Source organism: Agrilus planipennis, unplaced genomic scaffold (assembly GCF_000699045.2).
Source record: "Agrilus planipennis isolate EAB-ADULT unplaced genomic scaffold, Apla_2.0 scaffold86, whole genome shotgun sequence".
Lineage (NCBI taxonomy): Eukaryota > Metazoa > Arthropoda > Insecta > Coleoptera > Buprestidae > Agrilus > Agrilus planipennis.
Genome location: NW_020438863.1, coordinates 949,008 through 965,048, shown reverse-complemented (window position 1 = coordinate 965,048; position 16,041 = coordinate 949,008). Strand labels below are relative to the sequence as shown.

Sequence of the window (16,041 nt, the reverse complement as noted above, 5' to 3'; positions counted from 1 at the left end):
ATTTATTAAAAAAATGTATAAAAAAATCAAAAATAATCATAAAAACTCGCAGAGGACATTTATAAAAACTCTCGTGAGTGAAAAAACAGTATTCTAAGTATTAAGTTGTAACTACTCATTATTTAATCGTTAAGAAAATTAGAAGTAAGCGAAAAAGATGAAAACACAAATCTTGTTAATTTTATACATTATTCAAGTGAAGGATTGAAAGAATTTGTAATGTCGTGACTGTCGAATACATATCACACATTAACGGGTATCATCACCTTCCTGTATTAATTAAATTCTACTTTTAATTACCCGTTCGGACAACAGAGAACGAACAGCATTAACTCAAATGATATGCATTTTGTATTGTTTCTCTTTGTTTGCAATTGAACAAAAAAAAACAAAGATAAAAAAAGGAATTACTTTACAGACATTGAAAACGGTAGCTTTTCAACAAAAAAATAAAAAATAAAAAAGAACCAAAAAAATAATTCTTAATATCCTCACAATTTATGTTTAGTGATTTAATATTACAATTAGTCTTTCGTGCCAAACGTTATATTATTAAAATATTTTGTTAAAAAGATGCCAAAAAAATATTTATTATATGTTATACATAATAATTCTTATTATCATCAAGTATTTATTGTAAATACTTAACACCGATCTGTGTCCAAATGTGATCGATATTTGTATATTGTATATTTTTAATTCGTGCAAAATACTTAATAAGAATCGTGTAAGAATTTCGATTAAGAATTTGTGATATTACTTTATGAACTTAGTTGAACTTACATGAATAATACGTGAAGCTTTAATTGTGAGGCCCAAGCATGTTTACAATAAGAACGAATCGTTATTTCTTTCTTTTTACCATTATAAAAAAGAATATTCAAGTCAAAATGTATTCTAAACATAATATTTCGTGTTTGTATTCAACTCTTGTAAACGTTTGTAGGTATATGCCTGTTGTGTAATAATATTTAAAATTCTCTAAAGCCTTAAATAACATCGAAATTAAATTGATGCATGTAAATATATAATAGTTAAAGTTTATTATTATGTAAATCATGATCTCAGTGTGTTATATATATATTTTTCATTAATTTAAGTATATTATTTCTTAAAAAGCGGAGGCTTTCACGTCCGGCGTTATCTGAAGAGTGTTCGATATTTGGGCTCGATTTAGCTGACTCAGGATAGATTCTCCTCCTTTAACGAGTTCATGGATGGAATAGTTTATCTTACGTTTCGTCAATTGCTTTAGTTAGCATCCTCAGGAAACATAGTCAGGGCGTAAAATATATCGCTGCGGTTGTGTTAAGGCTGTCCTAGTCGCATTCCGTGAGGATTTCAAGTACAGCAGCTGACGAAACGTCGAACAGACGACTCCATTCGCGGTCTTACGAGGAGAATGAATCCCTGGACTGTGGCCATCAAGCCCAAAAATAGAACTATCAGTATATTAGTTTTCATTACATTAAGGTCTAACTATTTATTAGACAATATTAATATCGGAACAATAAATGTTACAATAATTACATATTTATTGTAAAGGAACTATTTGTCGGCTGAAATACATCTTATTTTCCTATTTCGAAAACATAAACAGCTTATTGTATTATAATTACATATTGCAGTAGTTGTTATTTTTTGATTATTCGAACAAAAAAAACATTAATTTGTTAGCACAAGAAGACGAAACTTGAATCTTTTTTTCAATCAATATTATTATATAGCTGTAATAATAATGAAGCAAAAATAGCCGTTTTTGCTTAATTAAAATAAGTAAATAATTATTTTGTACAAACATGCTTCTTATTTATTTGTATATACATGTGATGAATTAAAAACAAAAAAGTTTGTACCTACGTTGTAAACGAAACATATACCATATACAAATAAAGTTAATTGTTTTATTTGATTATATGAGTAGTTAAGTATTACAAATTTATCCCCCAATCCCTAGCTTAAACGTAATTGAACTTATTTTACTGTGCAAAAAATTGTTAAACGCTCGTAAGTTAAGAAATTACTTTATTAACAGTGAAGAAAGGTTGAAATCTATTAATAATTCAAAAAGATGGTCAAGAAGCGGGACTTTCCCTTGTATATTTCGAAAATTTGAATGCGAACTGATCATTTAGGTTTCACCAAATTGAATCAAACTTATTTGATTGAAAAATCTTTGACAGTGACAGCTATAAAAATGTCATAATAATAATATCAATAACAGGATAACAAAAACAATCTGTTAATGTCGAGATTTTTTTTGAATTTATTCATATTCCCTAATACGCCTAATACTGCGCCCAGTTAGACAGGAACAGAGATGTTTTACCATCAATTATAATATTTTTAAGGTTAAATTGTACATGAATTGAAGAGAATGTCTAAGACTCGAATGATGCCAATCTTTGGGACTATTCCGTCCTGCTATACGTTTAAACGCCTAGAAGAACGAAGAAATAGGGCAAAGGCACTTAAGTTGGACAATAACAGAAAACCCGATAAACCTGAAGACTTTATATCGTACGAAGATAGTGACAGTGAAGAAGACTCTCCAACGACAACACATGAAAGTTTAAGTACGTCTTACAATTTTGTGGACTATGTTAGACACAGAGAAATGCAGAGTAGAAACGTGAGGACTCTTAGTCAAGATTATGGTTCACGACATATGTTAACTCATGAGATGTTTAAAGAAAGCCCCATTAATTTGGGGAACATGAATAAAGTGTTTTGTTCACAGTGGTTGAGTGATAGACAAGTAGCATTTGGTACTAAGTGTAATAAGGTACATGTGTATATTTTAATGAGAATTATTAAAAATATGCATTTGTTTCTAGTTAATGGTATATGATGTAACTACACATTCCTTAGATCAAATACCCTCTCTTGTTAGCAGAAGAGATTCCTTAGGAAATGATCAACAACAGTGTGGAATACATTCAATACAAATAAATCCTTCACGTTCATTGTTAGCTACAGGAGCTCGTAATACATGTGATATAGCTGTGTACACTCTACCAACACTAGATCCAGTTTGTGTAGGGGAAAATGCCCATCGAGATTGGGTACATTTATTATTAAACTACCTAGTGTAATGTATATATATGTTTTAAAATTTAGGTGTTTGATTTATGTTGGTTGGATGATGAGTTTCTTGTGTCTGGTTCAAGAGATTCAAAGGTTGCTCTGTGGAGAATTACGTCAGATATGCTAGAAAACAAACACGAGATTCCCTCCTACCATCACGTTTCTGCAGTAGCAGTAAAAGAGTGTCGAAATGCTCAAAAAGTATTTTTACTGATACATGTATTTTTCCATTTTATTATTTAAAAATTTAAGGTCAGAGCACTGGCTTTTAATAAACACTACGAGGAGATAGCGGCATTGTCTTTAAACGGTTACATTCATGTGTGGAATGCAGAGACCTTTAGACAGAAAATATCTCGAAAGCTACCCTCTTCACAAGAAAATGTTTGCTTAGCTGTACAAAATACAGGACTGTATGCCGTTGGATGCAGATCGTATACGTTGTTATTGGACTGCAGGACATTACAGGTGTTAAATTTTAAATCGCACAATTTTGATACAACTTCAAAGTAATAAATATCTCTCTTCTTTAGGCTGTTAAAAAGGTATCATCAAGATATTCTGGTTGTGGTATAAGGTCAGTAAGTTTTGAGGGGGACGTTTTAACGGTTGGCACCGGGTTGGGGATGTTAATGTTTTATGACTTGAAAGCAGGAAAGTACCTAGAGTCCAGTATTAATTCATCGAGGACCGTTGTTCTTAAAGCTAGCAAAGGATACGTTGTAAGTAAAACGACTTTCTTATAATGAGTATTTGTAAGTATACAATTAATTTTAAGTACCCTGACGAAGAGTATGTGGACAACGTTCAAAACGTTAAATATGTACCGACAATTTACACACACTGTTACGATTCAAGCGGGACGAGATTGTTTACTGCGGGGGGACCTTTACCTGCTACACTGACAGGCAATTATGCTGGTTTATGGCAATAATTGCACACTATAGGTAAAGTAAGCTAATTTCTGTACAGCGAGGTAACTGATTTAACGCATAGCAGGAGATCTAAAGGTGAATAATTCCCATTATGTCTAGGTGAAAGTCAATGCAACTAATAATTTGTGTTTTGTGCTGTAGATTTAAAGTACACTTTAGCATTTTAACGTGGTCTTGAAGTTTTAATTTGTATATACAATTTTTATTATTTTAAAAATTCAAGTTTTCTATGTTAATGAAGTATTGTAAATGATTATACATTAAGCATGTAACTTTAAATAAATACATTTTAAAATAAAACAGTTGTTTGTCGTGTGCAATAAAATTAAAATTATTTATTGAAGAAATAAATAAAAACACAAAGTAGAAGTAACAATCGTTTCTTTAATGTAGCTACATCAACAATTCTACAGTTAAAGAATGAAAAAGAAACCTGAAGAAACCACGTGTTTGACTAGGTACCTGCCCAAAGTCTGTTATTTTTTTCATCACAAAAAGTCTTGAAATGGGAATAAAATAAGGGATGGAGGACGTCCACTCAGCGTGTATCACAGGGTAAATAAAGGAAAATACTGTGAAATAAAAATGGCCAGTTTAAAAATACGGAGCCACTTTTTTTAAACATACCACTCATTTTAACACTATTACTTATTTAAAAAATGCTCATATAAAATTAAAAAAAGACTACCGTTATGTTAATTGAAATGTTGTATTTATTATAACAAAAGTTTTTTTGCTTTTCAAAGCTCTACTTCTTCTTAGTTAATTATATTTGAACTAACGTCNCTTCACCGTTGGCACAACACAACGAAAGTTTATTCCTCTTTAATTTTTTTAATATTTGACAATGTCACAGAGAGTCCGTGTCCCTGACGGCTACGTTGCGACGACACTTAATTATTAATTTTTTTCTTTTCATTTTTCTTTTTGTACACACGTTAATTCAAACTCAACGCACACGCAAAAATAACGACGACGTAGACGAACGACAACTGTTACTTTACTCAAAATTTTTCTTTTCTTTTTATCCAATAACTAAACTATTGTATTGTTACATTTCTATCATAGTAGCAATTACCGTTATTATTATTTTGTTTTTTTTCTGTGTTGTAATAATATATAGATTAATAATTTATTTTTATTCATTTCTTAATATATATAAATATTCCTCTTCGTCTCCTTCTTTTTCTTCATTTCATTGCTAATCCCGCTGTTATTTTCTTTTGTTTATGTATTTCGTGTTGTATTTATTTGTTTACGTTACTGTAGGCCATTCTAGCCTGCGTGAGGGCTGTGTGTTAATGTGTGAATGTGTTTTTGCGAATGGATGGAAACGACAGAAAAAAAACTGTACCACAACGCAACGCAATGCAATCATTATACGCGTTCGTTGTGGTAACAGTTTAACAAGTGACAATTATGGTTTGACGCAACGGAGGACGGGTCGTGAATTGGGGAGACAAAGTAGGGGGAATAATACAAGGGCAACGAAGACGACGATAACGATGATGACGACGACGGCGTAAAGGGTGGCGGCTGTTGTTTGTAGCAGTAATAGTAGTAATAGTAATAATAGTAATAACGATGGCGATAGTGTTGGAGCGGCTAGCGACGGCTGTTATATGTGTTGTTAATAGATCCTCCGCTACCACGGTTCGGTCCCCCACCGCCTCCACTCGGTCCTCTGTTAAAGCTGTTGGTGCGACCACCGCCACCAGGAGCACTGCTTCCGGGTCGTGGACCTCCAGGGCCGCCGCTACCTCCAGGACCACGTCTCGGTATACCGCCGCCACTCCCGTTGTCTCGTGGTCGTGGCTGTATGCTGCCACTATTGTCTGCACCGCTTCCTATTCTGTTGCCGCTCCCGTATGATGGTCTGTCTTTCACCTTTTTCTCTTCTACGTTCAGTGTAACGCCGGTTTTATCATTGTGCGGGTAGTGCAGGGGCTATAATTGTACAAAGAAAAAAAAAAAGGACGCACGGTCAAACGAGGGTCATGAAAGTATTTCTTGTAAATTGGGGTTTTTCTATCATGTTAGTTACCAATTAGTTAAGAGTTACTTACTTTGGCAGCCAAACAATTCTGCACGGCCTCTTGTGACTCGTACGTGATAAATCCGTAATTGGGCGGGGCACGAGCGCCGGGAATTCCCGGTTGTTTGCTTTGTTTGCTCAGAATCCGTAAGTCCACTATCGTTCCAAATTGGGCGAAAATTTCGCGTATTTCTTCCTCTCTAGCAGTGTGGGGCAAATTGCCCAAGAACAGCTGGTTGCTGTCGTTGTGTGAATTTTGGGATTTCCTGCGATCTTCTAAAGTAAAAGCAACATTTGAATGGACAATATAACTGAACAGAACAGGGGATATAGAATCACTTTAACTAAATAAACAATTAATAACACGTCATTTATATGTAGTAATTTTTATAAAAGATTTTTACCGAAGTTAAAGTTGTCGTCGTTGAAACTATTTCGTCCTGGTTGTCCGCCACTTCCTGTTCTTTGAGAGTCTTGTCTGGGTATTCCCTGTTGTTGGCTTCTGCGTGGTCCTCGTTGCGCCTGTTGTCCACCCAAAGGATAATTTGTTGCGGTTCCTGTGCCATTGCCGTTATTTCCAACTGAGCCGTTATTTCGCGGTCCTGTCGAATTGGTTGAACCAGACTGGAAATCCCGGCTCTCGTACCGGTTCTGAATAAGAGGCTGTAAAGAAAATTACGGAATGAAAATCAATTTTTATACGAAATAACAGAGAAAAATGCTTACAGGCGAAAGAGACTTTGGAGGCGGGTTGATGTAGTTGCTAGTCGGGGTAACGTTAGATCCTGTGACTCCACCACCCGATTTTAACAGGGTGGCGTAGGTTTTAGGCTCACTTGAAGCAGCTGCAGTAGATTATAATGCCATTATAAATTAGCACAATTGGTGTTTTTTATTTAAGTACATATTTTTAAATATGTACAATTAAATAAATTTTAATTAAACAAAACGTAAGTTCATTTATGTATATCTTTATAGCAATTTGTTATAATGGTGATGAAATAAATAAATAAATAAAAATATTTATATTTTGACGAGAGATAGAAAACAGATCAATGTATATCATCTAATCATACCTGATTCTAAAGGTGGTTCTTGTGATTCTTCAACAGTTACTTCAGACGATTCATTGAAATCGGTGGTACCAAGTTGTTCAGCTGTATTTGTAATAGTTTCTTCTTCAGACAGCTGAGACAACTGTTGTAAAGGTTGTTGGGGCTCATCAACAGGTGCGACTGGCATTGGAGGTGCAGTGGCATTTCCTATCATACCTGTTGCCTGCAGTGCTCCCATCGGAGTCCCAAGACCTTGGGTTTGTCCCGACGATGGAATATGAGGCTGAGGCACTTGCCCTTTAAGAAAAAAAAGAACGTAAATATGTAAGAAACAATAAGTTCGTATTTTCAATAAAAGAAAATGGGATTTTTTTTACCAGAAATAACGGGAAGATCATCGGGGTGTACCACCCCGTTGACGGCGGGAATAGGTGGTTGTGGGGAGATAACTGGTGGCGGCTGGGCGTGGTGTTGGGGCACTGGGGGGATATTAGATTGCAGGGGAGTATTGGGACTGTAATAGGTAGGGATTGGTTGGGGGGAAATTTGGGCTACATCTCCCATTCCCACTTGTCTGTCTTGGTTTAAATCGTCCTCGTTTTCCGAACGATTTTCTGGTTCACATTCGTCGTCTGAAACGATCTCGTCCTAAAAATAAGTAATATAAAAATACAATACATGTACTTAATGCAATAAAATATAAAAGTTACCTGGTAACGGAAAATGTCATTGTGCACATAGTATTTTTTAGGGCTTTGCGCGGCCAAGACGAAGGTCTGAGTGAACCTCCTCATTGGCTGTCCGGCGTTGGAGAGCTCTCCCGTCACCTGGACCACAACTCCATTTCCTAGTGTGGCCTGAGCATCCACCTGCGTGATTTTTGCGTGGCAATCGCGAAAATTAAGCTGTTGGATTTTCTGGTGAATTTGTTTTTGTCCAACCATCGGACTCGTCTCTCGGTTTGGAGGGTCGAGACCGCCATGGACAAATGAGGACTGGTTGTTATAAAATCTAAAAGTAGTAGAATCATAAATATCACTACAAACAATAAAATTTACTGTGCAATATATGCAAACATTGAACACTTCATGATAAAATACACTTATCTATGCATGAATCATAATTACAAAGGCTTTCTTTTAAATATTCTATTGTCAGTTACATCATCATTGAATGTAAATCAATATATGCATATTATCCGGCTAGCTACATATCTTATAATTTAATTCCCAGTATTTTTTTTCATAGAAAATATAAGCAGACAAATCCAGAAGCAATTTAAGTCAATTAGATCCCAATCACTAATATAAAAAATACAAGTAACAAAACAAATTTTATTACGTGTTAAATAAAGGTCAAGATAATTGATGAATTAATTATTTGCATGTACCTATCTGAACAGAACTTTTTATAGATAAGTATTAAGACAATGTGATATCGAAGCACAAATTATTCTCAAAGAATGAATTTCAAATAACAGAAAATTAGCTATACATGTAGTATATTGTAGTAGATCTATGTGAAATTGTAAAAATAAATAAGATAGATGGTTTAATTACCTATGTAAATGTGTCGGTGCCCTATTCAGCAGAGTGTAGTATTGTCTTACAAATTCACGTCCAACGCTTTGGGGTGATGGGGGAGCTTCCATGACCATTCCTGCTTTTGTAAGCACAGAATATCAGAATTTAAGAGCCAATTGCGATATAATACGCAATTAACCGAGTGTACAAAGGCTGGTTGCAATTATGTTGAGATCTGCAAGAAAGAATATAATGCTTTAAAACTCGTGCTTTTTATACACTATGATAAAATTTAAATAGACTAACAAAGAAAATCACATTTGTGAACCGTTAAAATGCTTGGAATTATCTGACAAACGTTCATAACCAAACACAATATATTAAAGTTAAAAGGCGTTTCCATGAATCAAACAACGAGGGGCTGCTTTTTGCAAATATTATCAGCACTCTTCAAAGAGAATTGGAGGAAATTCGGGAACTCAGGTAGTAAAAACAAATGTCGAAATATTAAATCATCCATACACCTACCTGTAATGTTTAGATGTTTTTGTGTTGTTGGGAATCGTAGCAGCTATTGAATGTTTTATGGTGATTAGTGTTCAGAAAACACCGAAAAATGGACACTAACCGCAAAACGACGGGTGTAAACTTCGCGAATTAGTCGTGTTGTTTCAGTTTTTTGCCACAACGTGCTCTGGCGCTTCCTACATACATCATTTCGTACTCTCGTCCTCTACCTCTGGATTCGAGATTATAAAATTAATAACGCGCATGTGTCATTAGCTGCCAACTGCGAACATAGCACCAATTCTAAAAGATTTAAAAAATTGTTTTTTTAATTTGCGTTAATTAACCAATTATGGGGTAAAAATTGCAATATTAACATACAATATGAAACAAATTATCATACTTTAAGTATATTCTAATTTTGAAAGAGTTTGTTTGTGTAGATATGTATGTTTCCGTTTTAAAGTAGAACTCTGTAGAATTATGGTACTTTTTATCCAGTGGCGTATCATCCAGGTACTTTTTTCCAATAGCGTAACTAATAGGAAAACTTCTGTAATACTTTACTCTGTTAAAGAAATAATATAAGGTTCTTTGTAAATACATTTATATATTTCTCATATAAGAAATAACACATTCTTTTATGAATTTTAGTATTCTTCTATTTTTCAGGGTAATACAAAGTAGAATAAAATACATTTTTGTCTAATGTATAACATTTTATTTTATTAATAAAGTTGTACAATTCATTTACAAATTAACTTACATTTGTAAATACTTCTTATGTCATTAAATACAGTAGTAGAGGTAAATTCCCAACAGATTCCTTTTCCATTCTTCCAATATTATAATTACTTATTATTAATTAGGACAATAGGTTTAAAATTATATTTTTGTTTATAATACTGCATTTCACTGCTTTCTCTTGTTTGTTCTTTTGTATTATATCGGAAGAAAAGTAAAAAATACATTTTTATGACCACAATATCAATTATATCACAGTCATACGATTAAATTTAAGATAATTATCATTTAACCAGTTTTAATATAGGTTCAGTCGAGTTTAGTTTTGTCAAATTATCTATAACGAGTGTTGTTTTTGAAATGCATTCATATAGTTTACTAATAATTCTACTTCTTCGTACGTAACTGCGTTATAAAGGGATGCTCTCATGCCACCGACCAATCTAAAACAAACAATCAGTAATTAACATTTCTAATTAAACGAGTCTATGTTTACTTAATAAAATTAATTGGTATTTTACATATTTATTAACACGTGAAACTTCTGGTACGTTTTTCGGTACTTATTTTTTAAATGAGGGGAAAAACAGGTATTGTGTAATAAATGTGCACAAAATAAAAACTATTTGTGTACGTAACAATTAAGGAAAGCAAAATTCAATTACTTTATGATATTAAAAGTAGTAGAAAATACTCTTAAGTTTGATGACCTTTGCAAACAGCATAAGTGGTGGAATACACGCATGTCATGTGGGCGGCCTAACTTTTCTTTTTCGACCCATGCAATACTTTTCTTTTTTTTTTCTTTAATTGGTGTGTAAGTGTTTAATTTCCTTTTTCTATTGTTTTAAATCATTTCTTTTACCTGTGTCCTTTCAATTGGTACATCTCAAGCTTTTCGGCACCTTGTAAAAATAATTTTTCTAACTTTTCGTCCCCGTTGGGTCCTCCAACCCTGAAGGGTATATTTATTCTGCTACGAATTTCCTCGTCCACAGGACTCGAATAGAATTTGTTCGAGTTGTGAATTGTGTTGTACAAAAGTTGACTTTTTGCGATGGCTCTTCTTTCCATCTCTTCAACCCCTCCGTTCTTCTTGACCCACTGTAAAACCTTCTCCATTACATAAACCCTGGATAGCAAAACAAGATTATTAAACAAGTTGTTAGCAATTTAAACTTGATTTTATTATTACGAGAAGGTGGTTGGTGTATTGTGAATAGAATTCATGTCGCTGACGTGGCCATAGTCGAGTATGGTGGGGCAGCATGGAAGGGGGTTTCCCATAAGATCTTCCCTAACAATTACAATGGTTACTCCTGAGGGTCCTAGGTTCTTTTGGGTGCCACCGAATATGATGCCATACTGCAAAAAAAAACAATTTTTAATATCTTTTTGTTGTTAAAGTAATTTAAGAAAATACCTTAGAAATGTCCACCCTTTGGGTCATAAGACTGGAGGACATGTCACATACAATGGGTACGTTACCAGTTTGGCGAATATTTTGGATGGTAATTCCTGTAATAAAAATTATGGTGAATTATGTACCACATAATCTAAAAAATAAGTTTTTACTAACCATCGACAGTTTCGTTATGGCAATAATAAAAGTAGGAGGCTTCTGGGTCCAATTTCCATGTGGAGGGGTGCGGGGCAGTGCCGGGCTTTGTTGATTTGGGGGCCACCAGATTGACTTTACCAAACTTTGCTGCTTCTTTCGACGCTTTCCCAGACCAAATGCCTGAAATTAAAAATCTTTTATAAAATCTATTAAAACAGAGGGATGAAAATTTGTTTACCTGTCACTAGATAATCAGCTTTACCACTTCTGCCCATTAAATTGAGTGCTACTGATGCAAAAGCCCCTGTGCCACCCCCTTGCATCAGTAATATTTTGTAATTGTCTGGCACATATCTGAAATAAAATAAATAAATAATAATTAACATTTTTAANACGTTGTCCTATCATCGCTATCACAAGAAACGCAAGGACAGCACGACAGGCTCATCTATTCAGGGCGATACTTCCTTTAGTGTACAAAGGTACCTACTAATTTATTAAATAAAACATTAAAACCCAACGTGTGTCGTAAAAAATCTAAACCGTGTTTCGTAAATGCCATCTTTGTTTAGAGGGGATGCGAATAGTTACAATAATTGTGTTTTATTGAATTGCCATCGACCAATACTGGATAATCAATTACCCATTTTATTTTACAGAGGAACGATGCAGCGACTGGTTGAAAGACGTCGACAACAGGGTTCAGTATGGAATAACTTTTGGTAAAGTAAGAGGATGTATTAGTTCAGGAGATCCCGTTGTTGTTATTACAGGATGGAAACAGGGTTCTGGATACACCAACACCCTACGTATAGTGTATGTTTCTGAAGTACCCGAAACAATAGTTTTATAATTGCATATTCTTTTACATTTAAGTAGGTAACTAATAAAAGCATTTTTTTAACGTCGTGTTCTTTATGTTTACAGTTACGTGGATTAAACGAGGACTTGTTTTATAGGCAACAAATTCCATGTTTAGAATTAATATCTATAAAAAAGCTATTCGTCGTAATACCATCGCAGCCATGGTTTAAATAAAATAAAAAATATTTATTTAAAAAAAACTGTAAAACTAAGAAATGAAGTATTAACTTGTATATATAAAAGATATTGACAAACGTTTTCATAAATTGCTTATGCTATTAATTATTAATAACTTTATATGTATGGCCTTATTGTATAGCAATGACAATGACCCATGAATATGTATAACTGTAAACGTCAAGCACAAATTATTTTATCGTTGTAACTTGTTCACAAAACTGCGATCTTACAAAGTTTCACGTAATTTCAAATTAATAAAAAATATTTTTTTACATTTCCCTAAATCGGGCACACATTTGTTATTTGTCCATGCTTAAACCGTTTAATGTATGATTGGTACCTAATTTTTGTAAAGAACGGGGACGATAATAAGATGTTTATTTGCTGGGGGTCTTCTAAAATGAGGCGTCAACATGTTTTCTTGTTTTTTACGTTGAAAACAAACAAGTACAATTATTGAAGGGCAACCATCATAAGAATGCGTAAAAAAAGAACGTAGAATATGACGTATGTAATTTTTTAAACTTTTCCATATTAATACTTAAAATAACAAATAGAAAATATTTTTTTTTAATAATCAAAAGAGACAAGCGGGAAACAGAATGAAAAAAAAACTGTTCGTTCTCAGGAATCCTACTGTTTACCTTGTACCTACCGGTTGGGTTTTATTCCACAAAAATAATTTTCTTTTGATTGTACACGCAGTTTTCTAACTAACGAAAAATTGCAAAAAAGTTTCTTAAAGTTTGGGGTTTACGAATAATCCTTAATACGAAAAATTCAAAAAATAAATCGGTCAAACTTACTTCCAAAGGCAACTTAGCAGGTCCGGCTCCAAAATTAAGAACCCTTTTGTTGTAATTGATATTGGAAGACATCTTCTTAACGTTTAATAAAATACAGTGGTATACTTTCGATTACGAGAAGGCACTATTAATTTAAAACACTGCAATCACTTTAATTACTGTTACTTAGCAGGTCTGTTGCTCGTCGAGAACTTGCTCGAACTGTTTGAGGTAATGTCAACGGCCAAATATTATAATTTATAAAGTAGAATGGTTGTTTATGTTTTCGAACACATGTTCTCGTGATATTACATCAGCATTGAAATGATATTCTTGCGTTTGTATGTATACCAGATTGTGTAACAAGTAATAAGAATGATAAGGAGAGAAAAAAACCTTATACTAAATCTCGTATCATGACGACAAACTTCCGTTAAATAACTGAATAAACATATTGCAAGAAGCATTTTATTATTAGGTGCAATATCTATAGAATGTTCTACTTGCCATGCACATATTGAACAATTTCAGAAATCAGTTATTATTAATACATATGTACGTATCTTATTTTTTTTTTGTTTAATAGTATAGGTCATCTTTATAACCGCATATATCTGGTATAGTTTTGAAATTGTGCAAACAAAAAGTTTGGTCAAGTGTTGCATGATTATCGTTAATTACCTTATTATTAATTACTATATAGCGTTGACCCGTGACTTCGAAAGCAATACTATTTCTAATTGTTTATAATAACAGCTTAAATAGATTTGCGTGAAAATTGACGTATCACCCCCCTTATAATGGGGAAAGATTCGAGACATAAATATCAATTTCAATTAGGCAATTTATATTTGGATAATTGTTACACCGATTTTGTCTTTTGAAAACAAGTCAGGTTCAATATGAGTTATCATCTCATCACCGTGTTCACATGTTGATTTAATACACAATTTGATTCCCATCTTTGATAAATGTAATAGTACGTATTTGGTACACATGTTTTTTCTGCATTAAAATGTTACAATAAAGATTAGAGATAAAGTAGCAGCTTGGTAACAGAAGGAGATATTGCACGTCACAAACAACGATGATGAAAAAGGTTCAGTAGTTTAACAAATATTTGTTTGACTTTTTTACTTTTAAGAAATCACGATTAGTTTTGAAAATGTTTCACAAACTTATCGTAAACAATTAGGTACTTTACAAAAGCTTCGAGTAAAACTGACAACCATAATAAAAGAAAGCTCTACAATTACAGGGGGTACTAAAAGAAAACTTGAGGGTGGTTTGTTTGTTAATTTTAACATTTAGCAAATATAGGTACCAAACATTCCCCATAACTGAAATAACACTCTGAACTGGAGCAGATACCTATGTCCCGAATAAAAACATCGCAAACATTTTTAATATATTCCAACAGAAAAAATCATCAATCCTTTGAATTTTGAAACTGTTTCAAAATTGCTTGCTAGTGCTATTCAATCTTCTTGAGAACTTGGAGTCAATTTTACTTTTTGAGTTACCTGATGATGGTTCAACAATATTCGTTTGTTAATATTGCTGGAAACTATTCTAAAATCAGACCAGGCAATTTTAGTTCGTAAATTTATTCACTGAAACTTAGTAACTCTTATCAAATTGATGATTTTCCTTAAAACCTAAATATTTTTACTTATAACATCGGGTATTACCCCAGACGTATGGTAAGCCCATTCAAAATATCTTCGTCGTAATATATAATGTAATACGTAAACACCATATTTACTTCTTTTATTAAGTTGTTATGTGTTTATTTAGTATATCAAATAGAAAAGTATTTTGTAATCTAGATTAGGCTCTGGTAACAAAAGATATTAACGTTTTATAATAAAACGTATTGTTTATTAAACCTCAAAAAGTCCTTTAATATACGAATTGTGATCTGAAATAATATCCCAAGTTAATGATGATTTGTAAAATTTCGCAAAATCAAGTGATGACATTTAAAAACTTTTGCAACGACGAGTTATTTTTACCATCCGTTATCATTTGATAAAAAAGAATTCGATTTGGTTTAACGCCGTGAGTAATAATTTCTTCAATTGTTCATTGTTACGAAAATGAAAAAAAGGAAAACAATTTAAATAGGTACTTAACATTTTTTATGATAATTATGATTCCCATTTTGTCTAGGGTTTGAAAAATCGACAATTCCAATTGCAATTTCGATTATCAAGTAAAACATGTTATCGTCAATATAATTATTAACCTCGAGGGCATGGAATTGAGAAACTAGCAACATACATACGTACATAATAATTTATTGTTAGTAGTCTGTGTGACAAAATAAAATAATTGCATAATATGCATGTGTGTGGCATCAAATGTTTTTTTGTATTTTGCGTTTATTAGGTATAATTAAACCAAAAGTATGACAATAGCATTCAAAGTGGGGAGAAGGTAATTAAATCCGTTAAAACGCATTTAATTCTGAATCGTTGGAATCTGGTGTTCTGATAACGTAATACATATTTATCTATTATAATTGCAATATCAACGTGAATTTACGTCAACATTCAGTAAATAAACAATTAACGAAAACAGGGAAATAATATAGAGCCTTGTTATAAACAAAGTAATTGTTAGGTACTCTAACAATAATAATATCAAGTAAATACTTAATTTTACTAAAATGCAGAAGGCATAGGGCAACAAGTGAATAATCTGAAGACGACTCAATTAATAGATAATATATATATATATAAAATAATTGTTTGATTCTTACA

At 32.9% G+C, this 16,041-nt stretch overlaps 3 protein-coding genes and 1 long non-coding RNA gene across 4 annotated transcripts; 2 read left to right on the top strand and 2 right to left on the bottom strand.

Moving 5' to 3' along the window:
* The first annotated feature begins 2,200 nt into the window (after nucleotides 1-2,200).
* LOC108735728 (DDB1- and CUL4-associated factor 12) lies at nucleotides 2,201-4,308 on the top strand. The gene is made up of 6 exons (XM_018467836.1): nucleotides 2,201-2,785; nucleotides 2,838-3,065; nucleotides 3,121-3,288; nucleotides 3,340-3,555; nucleotides 3,621-3,809; nucleotides 3,866-4,308. Exons 1-6 carry the CDS (start codon nucleotides 2,378-2,380, stop codon nucleotides 4,019-4,021), a joined length of 1,365 nt encoding a protein of 454 aa, XP_018323338.1. The 5' UTR covers nucleotides 2,201-2,377; the 3' UTR covers nucleotides 4,022-4,308.
* Nucleotides 4,309-5,248: 940 nt separating this feature from the next.
* LOC108735722 (ras GTPase-activating protein-binding protein 1) lies at nucleotides 5,249-9,345 on the bottom strand. Its single transcript, XM_018467826.1, has 9 exons — nucleotides 9,164-9,345; nucleotides 8,672-8,870; nucleotides 7,823-8,123; nucleotides 7,490-7,760; nucleotides 7,134-7,409; nucleotides 6,784-6,902; nucleotides 6,462-6,720; nucleotides 6,089-6,333; nucleotides 5,249-5,969 (listed from the first exon to the last, which is right to left on the bottom strand). Exons 2-9 carry the CDS (start codon nucleotides 8,767-8,769, stop codon nucleotides 5,628-5,630), a joined length of 1,911 nt encoding a protein of 636 aa, XP_018323328.1. The 5' UTR covers nucleotides 8,770-8,870; nucleotides 9,164-9,345; the 3' UTR covers nucleotides 5,249-5,627.
* Nucleotides 9,346-10,065: 720 nt separating this feature from the next.
* LOC108735718 (probable phosphoserine aminotransferase) lies at nucleotides 10,066-13,590 on the bottom strand. The gene is made up of 7 exons (XM_025975031.1): nucleotides 13,220-13,590; nucleotides 11,686-11,848; nucleotides 11,466-11,627; nucleotides 11,310-11,404; nucleotides 11,082-11,251; nucleotides 10,752-11,018; nucleotides 10,066-10,329 (listed from the first exon to the last, which is right to left on the bottom strand). The coding sequence occupies exons 1-7, from the start codon at nucleotides 13,367-13,369 to the stop codon at nucleotides 10,224-10,226; spliced, it is 1,113 nt and encodes a 370-aa protein (XP_025830816.1). The 5' UTR covers nucleotides 13,370-13,590; the 3' UTR covers nucleotides 10,066-10,223.
* LOC112904524 lies at nucleotides 11,842-12,523 on the top strand. The gene is made up of 3 exons (XR_003231166.1): nucleotides 11,842-11,929; nucleotides 12,107-12,263; nucleotides 12,375-12,523. It is a non-coding gene; the product is annotated as an uncharacterized LOC112904524 (long non-coding RNA).
* Nucleotides 13,591-16,041: the final 2,451 nt, after the last annotated feature.